The following is a 17,358-nucleotide window of genomic DNA, read 5'->3' as shown; positions in this document are numbered from 1 at the left end:
TGACCTGAATCACTGAACTCATTTAGAGCCCAATCTCTGAGTTAGATTTACATTATTGATTACAGCAGCACTGTGATTCTACAGCAGAAGATCAGCTTTGCAAATATAATCCAAAGGATTTCTTAAAAGTTGTTCAGATAAAAAAAAAAAAGTCTTTCTTTTAGGCACTCGCAGACATCAAGAATCAACTTATGAATCAACAGCAGTACAACAGCTTTTCATATAATATTTGATAATTGCATGAACTCATCGTTCATGCAAATGTTTTTATAACCAAATCCAGAGAAGAAGGAAGCATACAAACTCAGGGACCTCATTTATAAAATGTTGCGAAGAAACGGTCCTAAATTTGATCTTATGATCATCTCTCAGATGTGTGTATGATTCATAGAATGAACGTACACACAGAAATTGTACGCCTGTCTTTCAAGTCTCAGCATTTCGCTCTTTGTTCAGTTTGTGCTGTTAAACTGTCATCAGTGATGCTGAAAGCTGCTGTCTGTAATGCTGAATCCACAACTGCCTTTTAGAAGCACTATATCACACAGACTTCAGCTGATTGAGTGATCTAAGGAGTGACATTTGTATAAAAGATATGGAAGAATCTTGTCTTTTGTAACTCAACATGTAAAATTTCACTTACACCGATGAGCCATTACATTATAACCACCTATCTAATAACCTGTAGGACCTCCTTTAGCCTGCAAAACAGCGGCCACGCGGCGAGACATTGATTTGATGAGGAGGCGTCAACAGAAATTCCTCCAGTTCCTGTACATTGCGGGGTGGTGGTGATGTAGTGCAAACCCGCTTTTCCAAATCAAACAAAAAATGTTTGATTGGGTTCATGTCAGGTGAATTTGGAGGCCAAGGCATTAACAGAAATTCAACTTCATGTTCCTCAAACCACTCCTTGACAATTCTGGCAGTGTGGCATGGGGAATTAGTGGGCAGTTGTGGCATAATGGTTAGAGAGTCAGACTTGTAACCCAAAGGTTGCTGGTTCGAGTCTCATTACTGGCAGGAAATGTAGGTGGGAGAGTGAACGAACAGCGCATTTTTCCATTCTCATTAACTGAGCAAGACACTGAACCCTCAATTGAGCCGCAGCAAAAATGATGCCGCTGCCAGCCTCTATCTGCCCCTCTGCGACAAGGTGCGCCGGTTCCAAGATAAAAGTTCAGAGATGTGTATTTTACGAACACCCTCTAGTGGAAGATTTAAATAATTCTGATCAATTTAAGTGTCATTTTCCTTGTATAGCAGGGGTGTCCAATATTGTTCCTGGAAGACTAGTGTCCTTCAGATTTTGGTCCCAAACATAAAAATACATATGTCTGAAGATGTTGATTATACTATTAATCCAAGATGCTGGCATGGACAGACTGAGCAGCTACTCTTCTAAAATCTGTGCTTTTATGTTGTTTAGTCTTGTCCCCCTTGTCCAAATAGTCTTTATTTACAATAAAATCTTCAGGTAATCACTTCTACCAACACATGAACTTTGAAACAAGGGGAAACAACACATTGGACCTGGTTTACACAATGGAGAAAAATGCATACAAATCTGTACTCAGTTCTTTCCCCGGGTACGATCACATCTCTGTCATGCTAATTCCAGCATACAGACCACTTCTCAAACTGGTTCAGAACAGATCACAATATGGCCAGATGTTGCCATCTCAACACTCCAGGACTGCTTTCAGTATACAGACTGGAACATGTTCAGAGATGCAGCCACCTACAACAATCACACAATTTAATTTTAACTTTAGTTTTAATTAATCATAACTAACATTTATTTCCTTACAGGGATAACATTTATGTTTGATAACATTTATATATGGTTTGATACTGTATGTCTCTAACACTTGGTCAGAATTACTGTGTGTATCTGAAAATAACAAAAGGACAAGTGAAACTAAGAAGGTGTCTAGTTTTGTTATAAATGACCAACCTCTTGATCAAGGTATTCAGATTTGCTCCTACTAAGAATTACAAAGAATTATACATATGTGGAACCAATCAGATTATGTAATGAATCGCCACCTTTATCATGTTCCTTTCTTATAAAAACTGTTGTACCCTCTTGATTGTGGGATTTTCTCTGAAATTGGTCTGAGATCCTCCCGTCTATGATTAAAGCATATTGAAGTCATTGTCTGGAGTCTTGTCTAATTACTGCTGTGCAGCAGGTTAGTGGAACACTAATGACCTTAATCCCAAGTGATAGTGTTCATAGGGGGCGATACATCGTCCAACTCGAAGCAAATTGTCGCCAGTAGACGTGCAAGAGGATAAATTCTAACTCAGGCAAGTTGTCAACAGTAGATGTGATAGAGTTCGTAAAAGTGCATCAGTGATGTGACAGTCACCAAGACCATCATCACATGTGTCAACCAAAAGCCAAGGCTTACAGCAGTTTTGATGCACAAGATGATATCAGCAGATGAAACAACCCATAAAACAGCAATCGAGCCCTCCAGAAGCACAATTGGACAGCCTTGTTATATAGAGAAGATGAACCCTGTATGATCTCTCAGTATCAGACACTGTATCCTCCACTAGATGGCGCTCTTTCAGTGTGATTAATGTAATATTCAGTCAGTGCTGATGGTGGGAGGGGCCAGTAAAGCTGCTCATTACTGATAAAGAGCTGAAGAAAGAGGAAGTAACTAAAGCAGACAGATGTAGAGACAGAGAGATTCACACAGAGAACATTCAGCATAAAGAAGACCGAACTCAACTCACAATGAAGATCCTCCTCATCTTCTTCACTTTCTACCTGATCTCAGGTCAGAGCTTTTCTCTTTCATCACTGCAGTAATGATGCTGTTTTCTGTTCATGAGGTTTCTGATCACAGTATCAATCTGATTGACAGGTGCAGTGAGATGCTTTAGAGTCACTGGATATTCTGGAGGAAGTCTTCTTGTTGATTCACAGAAGACTTGGTTCAGTGCAAATGTTAAATCCTTTAAGAAATTACCTGAATGGAGAAGTATAATGAATGATACGAAACATGAAAAATGGATCAATGATGGAAAATTCACATTGTTTCGAAATAATGAGGGAAACCTTATGATCTATATCAGAAATCTGAACAAACATGATGCTGGAGGATACTGGATTGGTGTTCTTTACAAGTGGGGTGTAGATATGACTTTAAATGTGGAAGAAGGTCAGTCACTTTAAGATCAAACTGTTGGTGTAATAAAATACCTGAACATTAAATAAAGCAAAATATATTTCTTTCTTATGTAATTTACAGACTCATGTTGTAGCATGTCAAAGAGAGTGATGGTGCATATTGGAGAAACTGCCACATTCAGCTGCGGATATTCACAGAAACATATTAATGATCCCAAGATCATATTCAAAGAAGGAAAAAACTCTATTGAGATGATTTACAGCACATGGAATAAAAAACAAAGATTCAGTATTTCTGAGGACAGACACAAAAATCTCTTCAGTGTGAGAATTACTGCTGTGAGACCAGATGATGGAGGAGTTTATTTATGTGGAGTTTGGATCAGAGGACAATCGTACAGTTACTCCATTATTAAACCTGTTCATCTACATGTTAGTAGTAAGTAAAGCAAATCTTGCTTGAAAGTTTCTTAAATCTGTGTTTGCAGCAGAAGCTTTAAGAAGTTGGTTTGAAAACCTGAGCAGTTAAAGTATTATTGTTGACATTATATGCCAAATACAGAAATATTTAATAAGCACAATTATTCAAGCATAGTTTATCTGTTGTTTGTTTGCAGTGGCTCCAGTAGTGAGACGTGAAGGAGAATCTGCTGAGATCATCTGCCCTTATGATTCAATCTATAAATCAAAGTCAAAGTCTCTCTGTAAGGGGAAGTGCTCCACTAGAGATAGAAATACTCTCAATGAAGAGAAAGAGACCAAGACTGACAGATTGACTCTGAATGATGACGGCACTGCAAGTGTCTTCACTGGGACCATCACTGGACTGACAGCAGAGGATGCTGGGAAATACTGGTGTGCAGTGACATTAGAGAGAGACGTGAATTATCTTTACACTCATCTGATCGTCATCATGAACGAGGGTGAGGAAGGTTTATCATCTGAATATGTCAAACTATGGCTGTGAATTGATGTTCTTCTATTTCTCATCATTTCCAGAGCTGAACTTGACTAAGTATGAAGGAGACGACATGTCAATCCAGTGCAAACATCATGATGAACATCAGAAACTCTTCTGCAAAGCACATGAACCCTCCATGTGTGTGAAGGATGGAGTTTCATTGGAGACGATCAGAGATGATCGATTCTCTTTCAGTGATGAAGCTTCTACTGGAGTCTTTACTGTGAACATCACTGATCTGAGAGAAGAGGATTCTGGGATATACTGGTGTGGAGCTCACATCACCACTAAAGTCAACCTCACTGTGAAACAGCACTCACACATCTCTCAGAGCGCATGATGGCATTTTTTCATTATTAATTCATATTTACGGTTTCATCAACTAGTTGATTTGGCTGTAATCAGAGCAGCTTCATAAAAATACTACACTTTTTATTTATTCATAACTGCTGAGTTGCCATGAATTTTGTGTGTTCGTTCATTGTATATATGTAAATAATCCTTGTTTGTACATCCCGATGTTCTCTGTACTGTATGTGTTTATGTATTTTCAGATTTCTCTTTATTCAACATTATTTCTATATGTTCGACTCTGCTGCTGATTGGAGGATTCGCTGTGATTGAGTGTTTAATAAGATGAGGTGATGCTGTCCTTCATAAACACACAAATGAGAACATATCAGGCATTTTATGTTTATTATCAAGCTACAGACTAATCCTAAAAACTGTTTTTGAGTAGTATTTTTTTAATGAGGACATTTTAAAATGTCTTCAAAGTGACTTTTTGTCATCTCACTGTTGTTCATTTCAGATGTGTTGAGATCTTAGGCATGAGCTCATCATCAGACAAGACAATGAAGTAGTGTCTCTGAATCTTCATGCACTGATGTGATTCTGGTCCCACTTTATATTAAGTGGCCTTAACTACTAAGTACTTACATCAAAAAACAAGTACAATGTACTTATTGGGTTCATATTGAATTGCAAAACACTTTTGCTGCTATTGAGGTGGAATACGGGTAAGGTTAGGGAAAGCTTTGGTGGTATGGGTAGGTTTAAGGGTAGGGGTAAGGGTTAAGGGATGGGTCAACAGTGTAATTATAAATGCAATTACAGAAATTAATTACAGATGTAATTACATGCAGGTGTTTTAAAGATATAAGTACAATGTAAAAACATGTATGTACACAATAAGGGCATTGTATCAAATGATTAATTTAAATGTAAGTACATAGTAGTTAAGGCCACTTAATATAAAGTGGGTCCGTGATTCTTGTGTGTTTTTGTCTGTAAGTTTAACTCTGCACATTATGTTTTTCTCTTGCTTAATCTCAGATTGCACATTCACACTCAGGGTGCTTTCACACTGGTTGTTTAGTTAGAAATGAGGTGCGGTTTGAAAGAATAATTTGGTTATGTAAGACTTGTGGTCTGAGTTTGATTGCACTGCAACTGTTGCATGATTCACGTGAATGTAAACTTGCACGCATGCATTTTAGCTGGAGATTAAATAATTTGTAAATAATTTTGATGTAAATAATTTATTTATTTAACACACATACTTATTTACATTTCTAATTTACACCTAACATATCTGTACATAGTAAATTGCTTATTTTAATTTGATTTTTAAAGCTATTTTGCACATTGTCTGTATATCTGTATATTGTTCTTTTTATTATCAGTCTTGTCACTGTCACTCTGTTGCACTGTGGAGCTTCTGTCACTACAACAAATTCCTAGTATGTGTAAACATACCTGGCAATAAAGCTCATTCTGATTCTGATGACGTCATTAGTAAGGGATGACTCTGGTGATGATTTTCCTTGGATATGAATGACAGTGAGCCTGCGGTGTAATCTCTGATAGTGAGTGCAATAAGAGCGGCAAATGAAAAGTTCCCAATCCGCTGTTTCCTCAGAAGAGTCCGTCTTCATGCAACGCACATTCAGTAAACCCAAGTGTTGTTCACTCTGCTACAAAAAGGTGCTTTTTATTTTATTATTCAGTGTAACCCGTCCGGTCCTAACTGCCCCACTTTTAGCGGGACTTGAACACAGGTCGCCGGCATGGGAGGCGGGTACGCTAACAAGGATGCTATAGAATGCAGGGTTTAGTATATCTTTTGAGATCAGGAGAGTGAGGTTTACCTACACACCTCTCAATAGCTGGCCTCTGTTACTCTTGACCCTCTAAATGTCACTCCCATCTGGGTCACAGCAAAAATGTAACCCCAGGGTTCAATCTTGAAGTTGTGTCACTGGGGTGGGAGGCAGGTGCGCTAACAAGGATGTTAAATGATTAGTTACAGAAAAAATGGAGCTGGTGCTGCGATCGTTCCGTAAGTAGAATAGGGAAGGTGTAGGACATACAGCGTAAGCTTTTTGAAGAATACGAAAGTGTGGTTTTGCGGAAGCACTTGGAAGGCAATCATTTGTTAATATAAAGCATATACATTTAAATTTTTGTTGAAAATGACCAATGGTTTCTCTAGATAAGACTCTTATTCCTCGTCTGGTATCATTTAAAGCCCTTTGAAGCTGCACTGAAACTGTAATTTTGACCTTCAACCATTTGAAGTCCACTATAAGGAGAATAATCCTGGAATGTTTTCATCAAAAACCTTCATTTCTTTTCGAATGATGAAAGAAAGACATGAACATCTTGGATGACATGGGGGTGAGCAAATTATCAGGAAAAGTTTATTTAAAAGTGGACTAATCCTTTAAAGACTGCGGTCTCTATTGTCATTCACTAATGTGCCCATTGAGATCAGAGGAATGAGCTTTACTTGCACAGCTCTCAATAGCTGGCCTTCGTTACGCACAGCGCCATAAACCTAACACCTATTCTGGTCACGGCACCAATGTATCCTCTCCGGACCTACTCACACCGCTCAGGCAGGAGCATGGAGGATGGGCATGCTAACAAGGATGCTTACGAGTCTCTAGTAGCGCTGCACAATTAATCTAATTTCTAATTATAATTATAATTACAATTACGGATGCCACAAAAACTCCAGCACCTGCCATTTTTAAAAAGCTATGTACACCATAGTACACAGCCCAGTCCATGGACTAACTCTACAAACATCAGAAACAGTGATAGATGGACCTCTCAACCTTATGCTAAAGAGAAAATCCAGCGCGACTTTGAGCAGACAAGCAAAACATGATTATGTATTTCTGCTCAGCTAGTGATATTGAGCATCAACCACATGGCAAAAACTAATAATTTTCATGTACTGTCTACTTTCTTTGTATAACAGTTCTATATAATAACGTATTAGACAGGACTGTTAAACAGATCGTAAACTAATGAAGACGGAGAATGCGAGCACTGTGTGCTCAGGCTCTGGCTGAGCTGTTCTCAGCACCGTCAAAATAAAAGTCACAACAACAAGCGCAGTTTGCGTCACTTCAGAGTTCGTACTGGCAACCAGTAAAAATGGGCCTTGGGGGAATCATCCTGGAGGCTAATGCCTATAACTAATTTCCTAGAACAATATGGTGTGAAAGCGCCTATTATTATTACATGCATATGTTTATTTTTATTTTTTTTTTGTAAAAAAAACAAACCAATGTTTGAGTTTTTTCAGCTAGTTTTTTTTTTAATTTTTTCATAAAAATATGGCATGCAGTTGCTTCATACAATGGTAAAAAGCTATTTAAAACATCATTCAAGGTAATTATGATAATCGTAATTAATAACTGCAATTAAAATTTCAAGGGAATCATCGAGAATTAGATTTTTGTCATAATCATGCAGCCCTAGTATCTAGTGTGCCTCTTGAGCTCAGGGGAGTGAGGCTTATCTGCACTGCTCTCACTAACTGGCCTCTTTTACAATTACCCACTAAACCTCACTCCCATCCGGGTCACGGCACCAATGTATCCCCTCCAGTCCAATCTGTCTCGCTCCGAGCGGAACTCTAACCCGGGTCACCGGGATGGGAGGCGGGCACGCTAACAAGAATGTTAAAGACTGCAGTCTCTAATGTTAGTCACTAGTGATCCCCTCTTAGGATCAGAGGAGAGAGGAATAAAAGCAACAGTCTCTGAATACCTTTGCCACAAAGTGTTTATAAAAATGCAAGATTAGTGGGTTTTTTTGTGTGTGTTTATGAAATAAACAGACCATTTTCCTTCCAACTCAAAGCCACCAGAAAAAAGGTTAAGAGACCTACTCCGGAAACCCACAGTGAGACACATGAGACTGAACAGAAAGTGACAGAAGATCAACATCATTTGTGGGCAGAAGACAATAAAGACTGAAGCTGCATTCACACTTTGTCACTGCATGTCAGCCGTGGCTGGTGGTGAGGTCGCTAGTGGGCGTTCCCAGTACTGGCTGCATAGTAACGTTTGTGAATGATATTCACAGATGTTATTCCATGTTGTAGATAATGAATCCATTTTCTTTCCACTAAAAACAGCATGTGATCTTTGTAATTACAGCTGTTTATCTGCAGTGAAAGCACAAGCACCAGTCTATCTGGGCTCACAAACCCTGGGAAGTTGCTGACCGCAGTTTCTGATGTTGTGATGTTATGGGTGAGATCATGATCAGATAGCACACAGATGACAATCTTTTTATGAATATCTCATTAAGTTTCTCATGAATTCCAGAGGTGTTACAGTGTTGAACATTGATTTTTTTCTGTCCAGAACCGCAGAGATCTACTGGATTTAAGAGTGATTTTCTGATACACTTTTGATTTTACAGAAAAATAGTAACCAAATCCACCTTAAGTATACTGTCTGATATTTAAAATATTCTTGTAAACATTCGAACATCCTGATTCCAGAATCTGAAAGAAAACAATGACTTCGGTGCACGAAGAATGAATGAATTAGAGTGACTTGTGTGTTAAAAATAAATATAACTTTAATATAAAGACTGTTTCTTTTGTGTATCTAGGTTTTGGTTTTATTGTCTTTGCAAAACATGCATGATCACACTTGTAATAATTGCTTTAATGAGCTCATTGTTTCTGCCTAAAACTAATTAATGTTAGATAACTACATGATTTCTATCATCTTGAACTGTTCATCTCTGAAATGGACATTAATTGGACACAGTCACGCTGATAACAGATCTGAACCGTGACCCCCAAAGTCTGGTTTGTTTGACTAGTGTGATCGCTCTGTACCGAGCCTAGAATTTAATTGAATGTTAGTCTTTCTCATCTGCAGATATCTGCACACTCATTCCACTTCATCAATCGGTTTCTGTTTCTTTTCAGTCTCATGTGTCTCACTTTGAGTTTCCTGAACAGCGCTGTTCTTTTTTTTTCTTCACAACCAAACTAAACTGTGTTCTTTTACTAGGTTAAATAGACTTGTCTTTGTGTTTGCAGGGTTGTTTGATACTGTGGTCAATGTGATAAAGATCAACAGCATAAAATGCTCTTCAGCTTGTGGTTTTCTTTTGCTCTTTTTTCCAAGAAGCCCCTCAGCCACCTACAGGTGTGATAAAAACAGGAAATGTTCATCTTAGCAACGATGGACACTTTCCACTTCATAAAAAGATGCTTTGTTGATATTCAACATATATTGATAAGTTGGAAAATGTTTAATTATGAAAAACAAAAATATTATTTATAATACATCCCAGCAATTCCCCCAAAAGGTTTTAGGTAGACCATATGAAATATTTGCTAGATGGAAGTGCAGTCTCAAAACCCCAATCAACCCAACATAAAATGGAAATGTGTGAAATTACTTTAGGGATAGTATTGTTTAATTACAGATAACAAAGTCTTTGAACTAATGCAGTCTGTTATAAGATCCCTTGAGAGCAACAACTGGACTGAGACTGTAAACAAACACAAATGTCTTATTGAATCCTCTGGCTCCATCTAGTGGTAAACATGTGTTAATGATGGCACTGATTTCACGCCTCCTGTGAGTTTGTAATGAAAGAGTCCATTCGGTTAAAATTAAACATTGACATAATGTTATACTTTATGCAGATGTTTGTAAAAACTAAAGTTAAAAATGAAGGGAACCACATGAACTCATGTGTAGACTTGAATTTGAACTTTGTCCCCGTTATGGTTGAATCGCAGGACCGGACACCAGATATCTTGCCAAGAAAATTCTTTTATTTTCATATGTCAGCCATAGAGAGAAACTGGAAAATGTTGTATTTATGCCAGCTGTCAGTGTTTCTCTGGAGCCGTACAGTAGATTCGGACATTATATGACCAAAGAAACTTTGGTAGAAGTTAGAAAGACATGATGCTTATGTTTAAAATAGAGTTACCTCATCCTCACATGTGGCACAATCAATCTTTCCTTATAAATAATAATGTTCTTCAGTCAACGTTTACCATGTTTCCAATGTGGAAAACCCTCCGACACAGAATCCTTACACACATGTTCATGCAGTACACAGCTCACACAACTCCCTCATGCACTTAAACTCCACAAATACATAATAGATTTGATTATCAATCATATCAACTTGAGTCTTCACAAGTCTCAGCATTTCACTCTTTGTTCAGTTTGTGTTGTTAAACTGTCATCAGTGATGCTGAAGTTTGATTGACAGCTGCTGTCTGTGGTGCTGAATCCACAACTGCCTGTTAAAGTGACAGAAGCAGCAATCAGACTCAGACTTCAGCTGTGGAAGCCCTCTAGTGGTAGATTTAAATAATGCTGATCAATTTACTTAAAATATGAAAGCTGTATGAGCTCTCAGTATCAGACATGGGGCCAGAAAAGCTGCTCATTCCTGATAAAGAGCTGAAAGAAAATCCACTGCCATTTAATGCTGACAAAATGACACCACATGGAAAATCATTTCTTTGTACAAAAAAGGTCAAGGTTATAAGAAAATTAGTAAAACTTTGCTAATAAGTTTCACTACTGTCACAAAAGTGATCCAACAATTCCAAAAGGATGGACTTGTGGGAAGCTTGCTTAGATGTCCAGGCTTTCCACAGAAGTTAATATCTCAGAAAGGGAGTTTTTTCTAAGATTTTTTATTTTTTTTTTGAGATAAGACTGTTAAGAACAGAGAGGAAGTGAAGTGGGACAGAGAGAGGAGGACAAGATTGGGAAAGGCAGCTCAAACTCGGGACGCCCAAAGCACAACAGCGCTGTATGTCTGTGTGCTGCCCATGAGGCTATTGGTGCTGACATAAGCATTTTGTGTTGAGAGAAGTTGAAGAAAATCACCATGCAAGTGCAATGCAGTTGGCGCTGTCTTCAGTGCTAATGCCTGGTAAACATTGTTTGATTTTGGACTGTCGCAGACAAAAAAAAGATGGCCAATCATGGCAATTTCTGTGGTCATGGTTTCTAAACAGTGGTCCTATACGTCATACAGTGAGAAAGGTTCAAAGACAACTGTTGTCACGATCTTGCGAATAACGTCAGAAATTTAGCATGATCATCTCATGTTTGCTGCTATGACTTACGTCTACTGACTATAGCCACATATATTTATAATATAAAGGCTATATATTTTTCATTTGTAGCCTTTTAAATATGAATCTGAAATAATAAACTGTGTGCAATGTAGTGGTCAAAAAATATAGATTTTTCAATACTTATCGATACTGAAATATCTGAAATGCTTCCAATACTCATTTTCGGCAGAATAGATATACCAGAAAACCAGCTGCTCTTTCTCTCTCTGACACACAAACCCGCCTCCCCTCACTCACTCGCTTCATTTGCTCCGGATGAGTGTTGTTGGTGTTACAGGGCTTGAATTTCGGCCGTGGGATTGCTCATATTGCTCATAATTTTACTCATTTCCACATATTTTGTTCTCACGCCCAAAGTGAATGAATGAATGAATGAATGAATGAGGCATTTATATAGCGCTTTCATATGTACTACTGTACACCCAAAGCGCTTTACAATCATATCAGGGGTCTCTCCTCATCCACCACCAGTGTGCAGCATCCACTTGGATGATGCGACGGCAGCCACAGTACAACGGCGCCAGTGCGCTCACCACACACCAGCTGAAGGTGGAGAGGAGAGAGAGTGAAAGAGCCAATTCAATGGATGGGGATTATTAGGAGGCCGTGATTGGTAAGGGCCTATGGAGGGAATTTGGCCAGGACACCGGGGTTACACCCCTACTCTTTACGAGAAGTGCCATGGGATTTTTAATGACCACAGAGAGTCAGGACCTCGGTTTAACGTCTCATCCGAAGGACGGTGCTTGTTACAGTACAGTGTCCCCGTCACTATACTGGGGCATTAGGACCCACACAGACCACAGGGTGAGCACCCCCTGCTGGCCTTACCAACACCTCTTCCAGCAGCTACCTGGTTTTCCCAGGAGGTCTCCCATCCAGGTACTAACCAGGCTCAGCCCTGCTTAGCTTCAGTGGGCAACCGGTCTTGGGCTACAGGGTGATATGGCTGCTGGCACAAACATAATGTTCTGCTTATTGCACTTAAACAGTCAAATACACACAAAATAATGTCAAACTGCCGGTCTTGGTGAGTATTCATGTAAACACAGTCACTTATGTTTTAAGTGAACATAAACACGCATGTATAACAGTATAATGGATCCGTGCATGAGGTCTTAAAGTGACAGCAGCCTAATAAACCTGCTCCCAAATTATGAGATAATATTTAAAATATGTCTAGGTTATGGTAGTTTTTCCTCATGTATCGATGTCAAAATTGTTTATTATAATTCTGAACATATTAATTCCTGAGTCTCTTCTGGATTCTTCAGTCCCTGTTCGCTTTGATAGCAGCTCTTTACCTCATTATTTGAATGTTTTCTCATGTTTTTCCAGCTTCTGGATGTATTTCTAATGGAAGCGAAGGAAGTTGCATAAATAAAACCCATCTGGACTTCAGCGAATGACAGAACAGTTAAATAAGTCGCACTGCAGGAGTGTGCGCCAAATCTTCTGACACACTGCCAGAATTTTGTCGGAGGCTAAATTTGATCATTAATTATAATCATTTAAGATTTTCAAAATTTGTCTTAGATGACCAAATCATGGCCAAAAGTGTGCTCAAGTTTAAGTTCTGCACTTTTAAATCTTAAATGTCTCACATTACCAGATAATCTGGACCGAACATGAGAACCGACCAATGTTATGGATGAGATTTTTTCTCATATTCTCGGGAGGGGTAAATCAGGCATAAATCGGCCTGTAACTCCTGTAGTGTGAGCCCGGCTTGATGGACGTCACTGCTGTAGAGAAGCATGACACAATAATCAAAGATGTCCAGTAGGGGGCGACAGACAAAAGAGGAAAAGAGTTTTCTCATTCTGAATGCAAAAACATCAGCTAACATAATAAGCAATGTCCCATCTAATTTTTTTTTCTCGCTGAGCAAAACTTTTCTCTGTTGAGCGCACATTTTGTCCACCTGAGCAAAAACATTCTTTATATCAGACCTGTACAATGAACGTAAACACACACACACAAAAAATGGTTTTATCATGCAACTGTAACTTTTAACTTTAATGTGCCATTTCTATTTTATTTGACCCTTGATGTAACTTAGTGATATATTAAATCATATGTTTGCAACAAGCAGTTCAGTCACTAAATTAAGCCTATTTTAGGTTACTTGAGAATTTTTCACATTGCTGTATTAACTGTACCAGTCTTTACCAATAAATTCTATTAGAATTCTATTCTAAAAATCTCCTGCAGGAAAGTTCAATTCTTTATAATAATATAATATGAGCAGTTACACTGATGATTTGGAACAACCCTAATGTGTTTTTCAGGGACGTGCACAGGAATTTTGAGGGGCAGTTGCTCTGACCTAAAAAAAAGGGCACTTATTTTTCTAATAATTCAACGGCCCGTCGTCAATTATTCCTTACTTGAATCACAGCTTAAATAGTGTTTTGACATCGCCAACCCAAGTGCATTTTACCTCAAACTTGCGTCTAGTTAACTTTCTAAAGTAGCAATCGCTTCTCGGGTCGACATTAACACACTGACAAAATTATATTCAGAATTAAAAATATTTTTATACCACTTTTTAATGTGTGATTGTGTAAAGGTTTTCACAAGATACCAACCTTTCGCGAACTTGCTTCCAACACTCGTTCTCATGGAGGCGCGGTGTGCGTGCGCGAGTATGTGAGAGAGACGCAGGAATGAGAGACGCAGGGAAATGAAATGCAGCTGAACGTTTGCTCTATGAAAGACATTGACAAAGATGAAAACTAAGGACATTTAATCTATAATTTTATTTTATTTTAGTTAGTTTTGCCAAACACACATTACAGTTTTGGTTAGTTAGCCTATCGTTTTTTATTTCAGTTAACGACGATGTTTTTTCCCACCTAGTTTTCGTTTTTTTCGTTCGTTTTCGATAACGATTATAACCTTACTCAACTTTCCGACAACCGCGACAATCTCCTTCTAGTGCCGCTCATGCAGGCTTAGCTCAGGTGCCGGTCGCGTGCAGCGCTGCAGCCACGTAAACAGAGTTTGCCCTTCCCCTACTGACTTTCACTTTCGGACAGGTGCCCGAATATGGAAGTGAATGAGGCTTTGCGATTTTTTTTTTTTTTTTATCTAGGCCTACGTGAAATTCTGCATCCATTGTACGATTTTTTTTTATTTATTTTTTTCCACCTCGGAAGGGCAACGTGAGTCGAGAAGGGCATATGGGCAGTTGCCCGGGCAACCTGAGCAACCCCCCTGTGCACGTCCCTGGTATTCTCAATCGTTCTCTTTCTATGAAACTTGTAAACCGCATTCACCGGTTCAAACTGACCAGAACACTGCAATTATTTCCTCATTTAAACTACAATCAAATTGACTTCCCCACACATGATTTCATGTCTGAGTCTGTCCTCTGTGCGGCAATTGTCCTTTCTGCGCGGCCGCGCACGCGCGCAGCTTAGAGGGAACATTGATAATAAGTGTGAAATATCCAGCAGAACGTCTGGTTATACAATCCTGTTCGCGAAATATAATGAGTAACTATATTTATATTAACTTAAAGAAAAGATCATTATATTTCTTTGGTTATAGTTCAGTGATGTTGTTCTCATGGTGAGGGAGGGACACTGATATTTCCAGCACTGGTCATTAATAAACAGTGTTAACCACAATCTGTCCATTTAAAGCTAAAGTTCTTGTGTTGAAACAGTCAGTCATTTGGTTGCTGTTGATCTGATGAGCTTCAACACGGTAAGACAAACACATTCATACTTCAATAAAAACTGATGATTATTTCTATAGATGAAGCTCATATAACACATGATTCCTGACATGAGAAATATCTTCTGAACATCTAATGATCAGTTCATTTACACACACTGATGTTGAGCATTAATAATCTTCAGATGAGCAAAGATCTTACTAACACTAAGAGCTGTTTAGAGTGATGAACAGACACTGTTTATGAGTATATGAGTGATGATTTATGCTGTATTATAGATATATTTGATGCTGATGTTGGTCAGAATGGCTCCTGCTCTTCCTCTGATCTTTCTGCTCATGATTCACAGTGAATCTCTGTTTCATTTCAACTTCTGAGGCGCTAAAGCAGTTGCTGCTTAATTTAGATATAAAGTATCTTCTGAAGTTTGTGGCCTGTTTGGATCATATAATTAGATTAGGCAAGGCAAGGCAAGGCAATTTTATTTGTATAGCACATTTCATACACAATGGTAATTCAAAGTGCTTTACATAAAAAATAATAATAAAAATAGAACATAAGGAATAGAAATAACAGTAAAAACAGAGAATTTTGCTATCTGGATGGAAGAGCTAGGAAGTCTCAGGGAGTTTGTTGTTCTTGTTGTTGTCCATCAGAGTGGATCTAAACGGATGTATCCATCAGAGCAGACCAGAATGGATCTTCCTCACATGACAGGACTGCTACCTGTTAAGGCACTTCAAACTGATAAACACAGTTTCAATCCGGAGATATCTTATCTATGCAACGCAGTTCAAATTTCCCCTTTGGAAATTTCCCCCTTTGGAAAGTGTCCTGACTGTAATCCAGAGATATCTTAACCATGCACTACAGTTTAAATTTCCCCATGGTTTGTCCCCTTATCCAAATTGACCAAATTTTAACCTAATCACTTTCTTCCTAATTCTCCCAGCTCTTTCAACCAGACAGCAATATTTAAAATGCATTAAAAGTCAGAATAACAAGATGATACATAAAAGATATAAAATACATATAATAAATACATACATACAATAAAACCAGGAAAAGGAATTAAAAGAATAAAAAGATAATACGTATAAAATAAAGTGCAAACTGTTCGGACATAGCACAGTGCTCAATCAGCAAATGCATAGATAAAAAGATGTGTTTTGAGTCTGGATTTGAATGTGGCTACTGTTGGAGCACACCTGATCTCTTCTGGAAGCTGGTTCCAGCTGCGGCTGGCGTAACAGCTAAAAGCAGAATCTCCTTGCTTTGAGTGAACCCTTGGTATTTCTAAATGACTTGATCCTGATGATCTGAGTAATCTGTTAGGTTTATATTCTATGAGCATATCTGCAATGTATTGAGGTCCTAGACCATTGAGTGATTTATAAACAAGTAACCAGGGGCGTTACTAGGCCCTTTTTAGGGGGGCTTCAGCCCCCCTAAACTTCTGCCCAGCCCCCCTAAAAAAATATTTGATTAATAAATTTTTGATCGCTTCAGTCCCCTTTAAAAAAACTAATTTGAAACGGCGGCAAGCTGCGTCAAGTTTCGGCTCCTCCCCTTATCTGAGTCTGCTTGGATTTAGCGCATTTTTCAATCTGCAGGGGAGCCGAGCAGAGCGAACATCAGAGAGCACAAGGTGTGTGTCGTGTGTGCGTGCATTTATTGATAGATTGCTAATGCTATGATATTACATCTGCATCGGTGCAGTTCTTTGTCATAAATGCATTGCAGTTTACATAATGTAATGTTACTGGAGCATTGGGAGCACACGGGACGGCTCGGTTTCTCATCCAATACCAATACGTTTCGCTGCGTTCACCTTCAGCCCTTGTGTGATAGTTGTTTTTTATTCCTACAAAAATTAAGTGATTAACACCCATGAAAACATACTTTAGATTCAGAAAACGATCATGATTTATTTTAATTTACTTTTTACAATTACAGACATATTATAATGTATTTTGACATTACATTATGCAGCCATGGCATGCACAGAAATGACACACATCATTGTCTGAAAGCACTAGATGGCCCAGAGAGAGAATGTGGAGTTATTTTGTTTTGTATTATTAAATATAGTTTTGTATTAAGTAATAATGAATCAGGAGGAGTGT

General features: G+C 38.4%; 3 protein-coding genes and 1 pseudogene across 3 annotated transcripts in view; 3 read left to right on the top strand and 1 right to left on the bottom strand.

Moving 5' to 3' along the window:
- The window catches only part of LOC125271224 (B-cell receptor CD22-like), a 1,156,500-nt gene that overhangs the window by 1,069,992 nt on the left and 69,150 nt on the right, over positions 1-17,358 (top strand). The gene's annotated exons all lie outside the window — the stretch shown is intronic.
- The window catches only part of LOC125271198 (hemicentin-1-like), a 987,774-nt gene that overhangs the window by 920,963 nt on the left and 49,453 nt on the right, over positions 1-17,358 (top strand). The window lies entirely within an intron of this gene.
- LOC125271240 (polymeric immunoglobulin receptor-like) lies at positions 71-5,123 on the top strand. The gene is made up of 5 exons (XM_048195291.1): positions 71-2,795; positions 2,883-3,179; positions 3,270-3,587; positions 3,766-4,071; positions 4,148-5,123. The coding sequence occupies exons 1-5, from the start codon at positions 2,753-2,755 to the stop codon at positions 4,447-4,449; spliced, it is 1,266 nt and encodes a 421-aa protein (XP_048051248.1). The 5' UTR covers positions 71-2,752; the 3' UTR covers positions 4,450-5,123.
- Positions 12,388-12,504, bottom strand: LOC125273179 (annotated as a pseudogene).

The sequence above is a fragment of the Megalobrama amblycephala genome, linkage group LG7, assembly GCF_018812025.1.
Source record: "Megalobrama amblycephala isolate DHTTF-2021 linkage group LG7, ASM1881202v1, whole genome shotgun sequence".
Taxonomy (NCBI): Eukaryota; Metazoa; Chordata; class Actinopteri; order Cypriniformes; family Xenocyprididae; genus Megalobrama; species Megalobrama amblycephala.
This window is presented reverse-complemented; position numbering and strand designations above follow the sequence as displayed.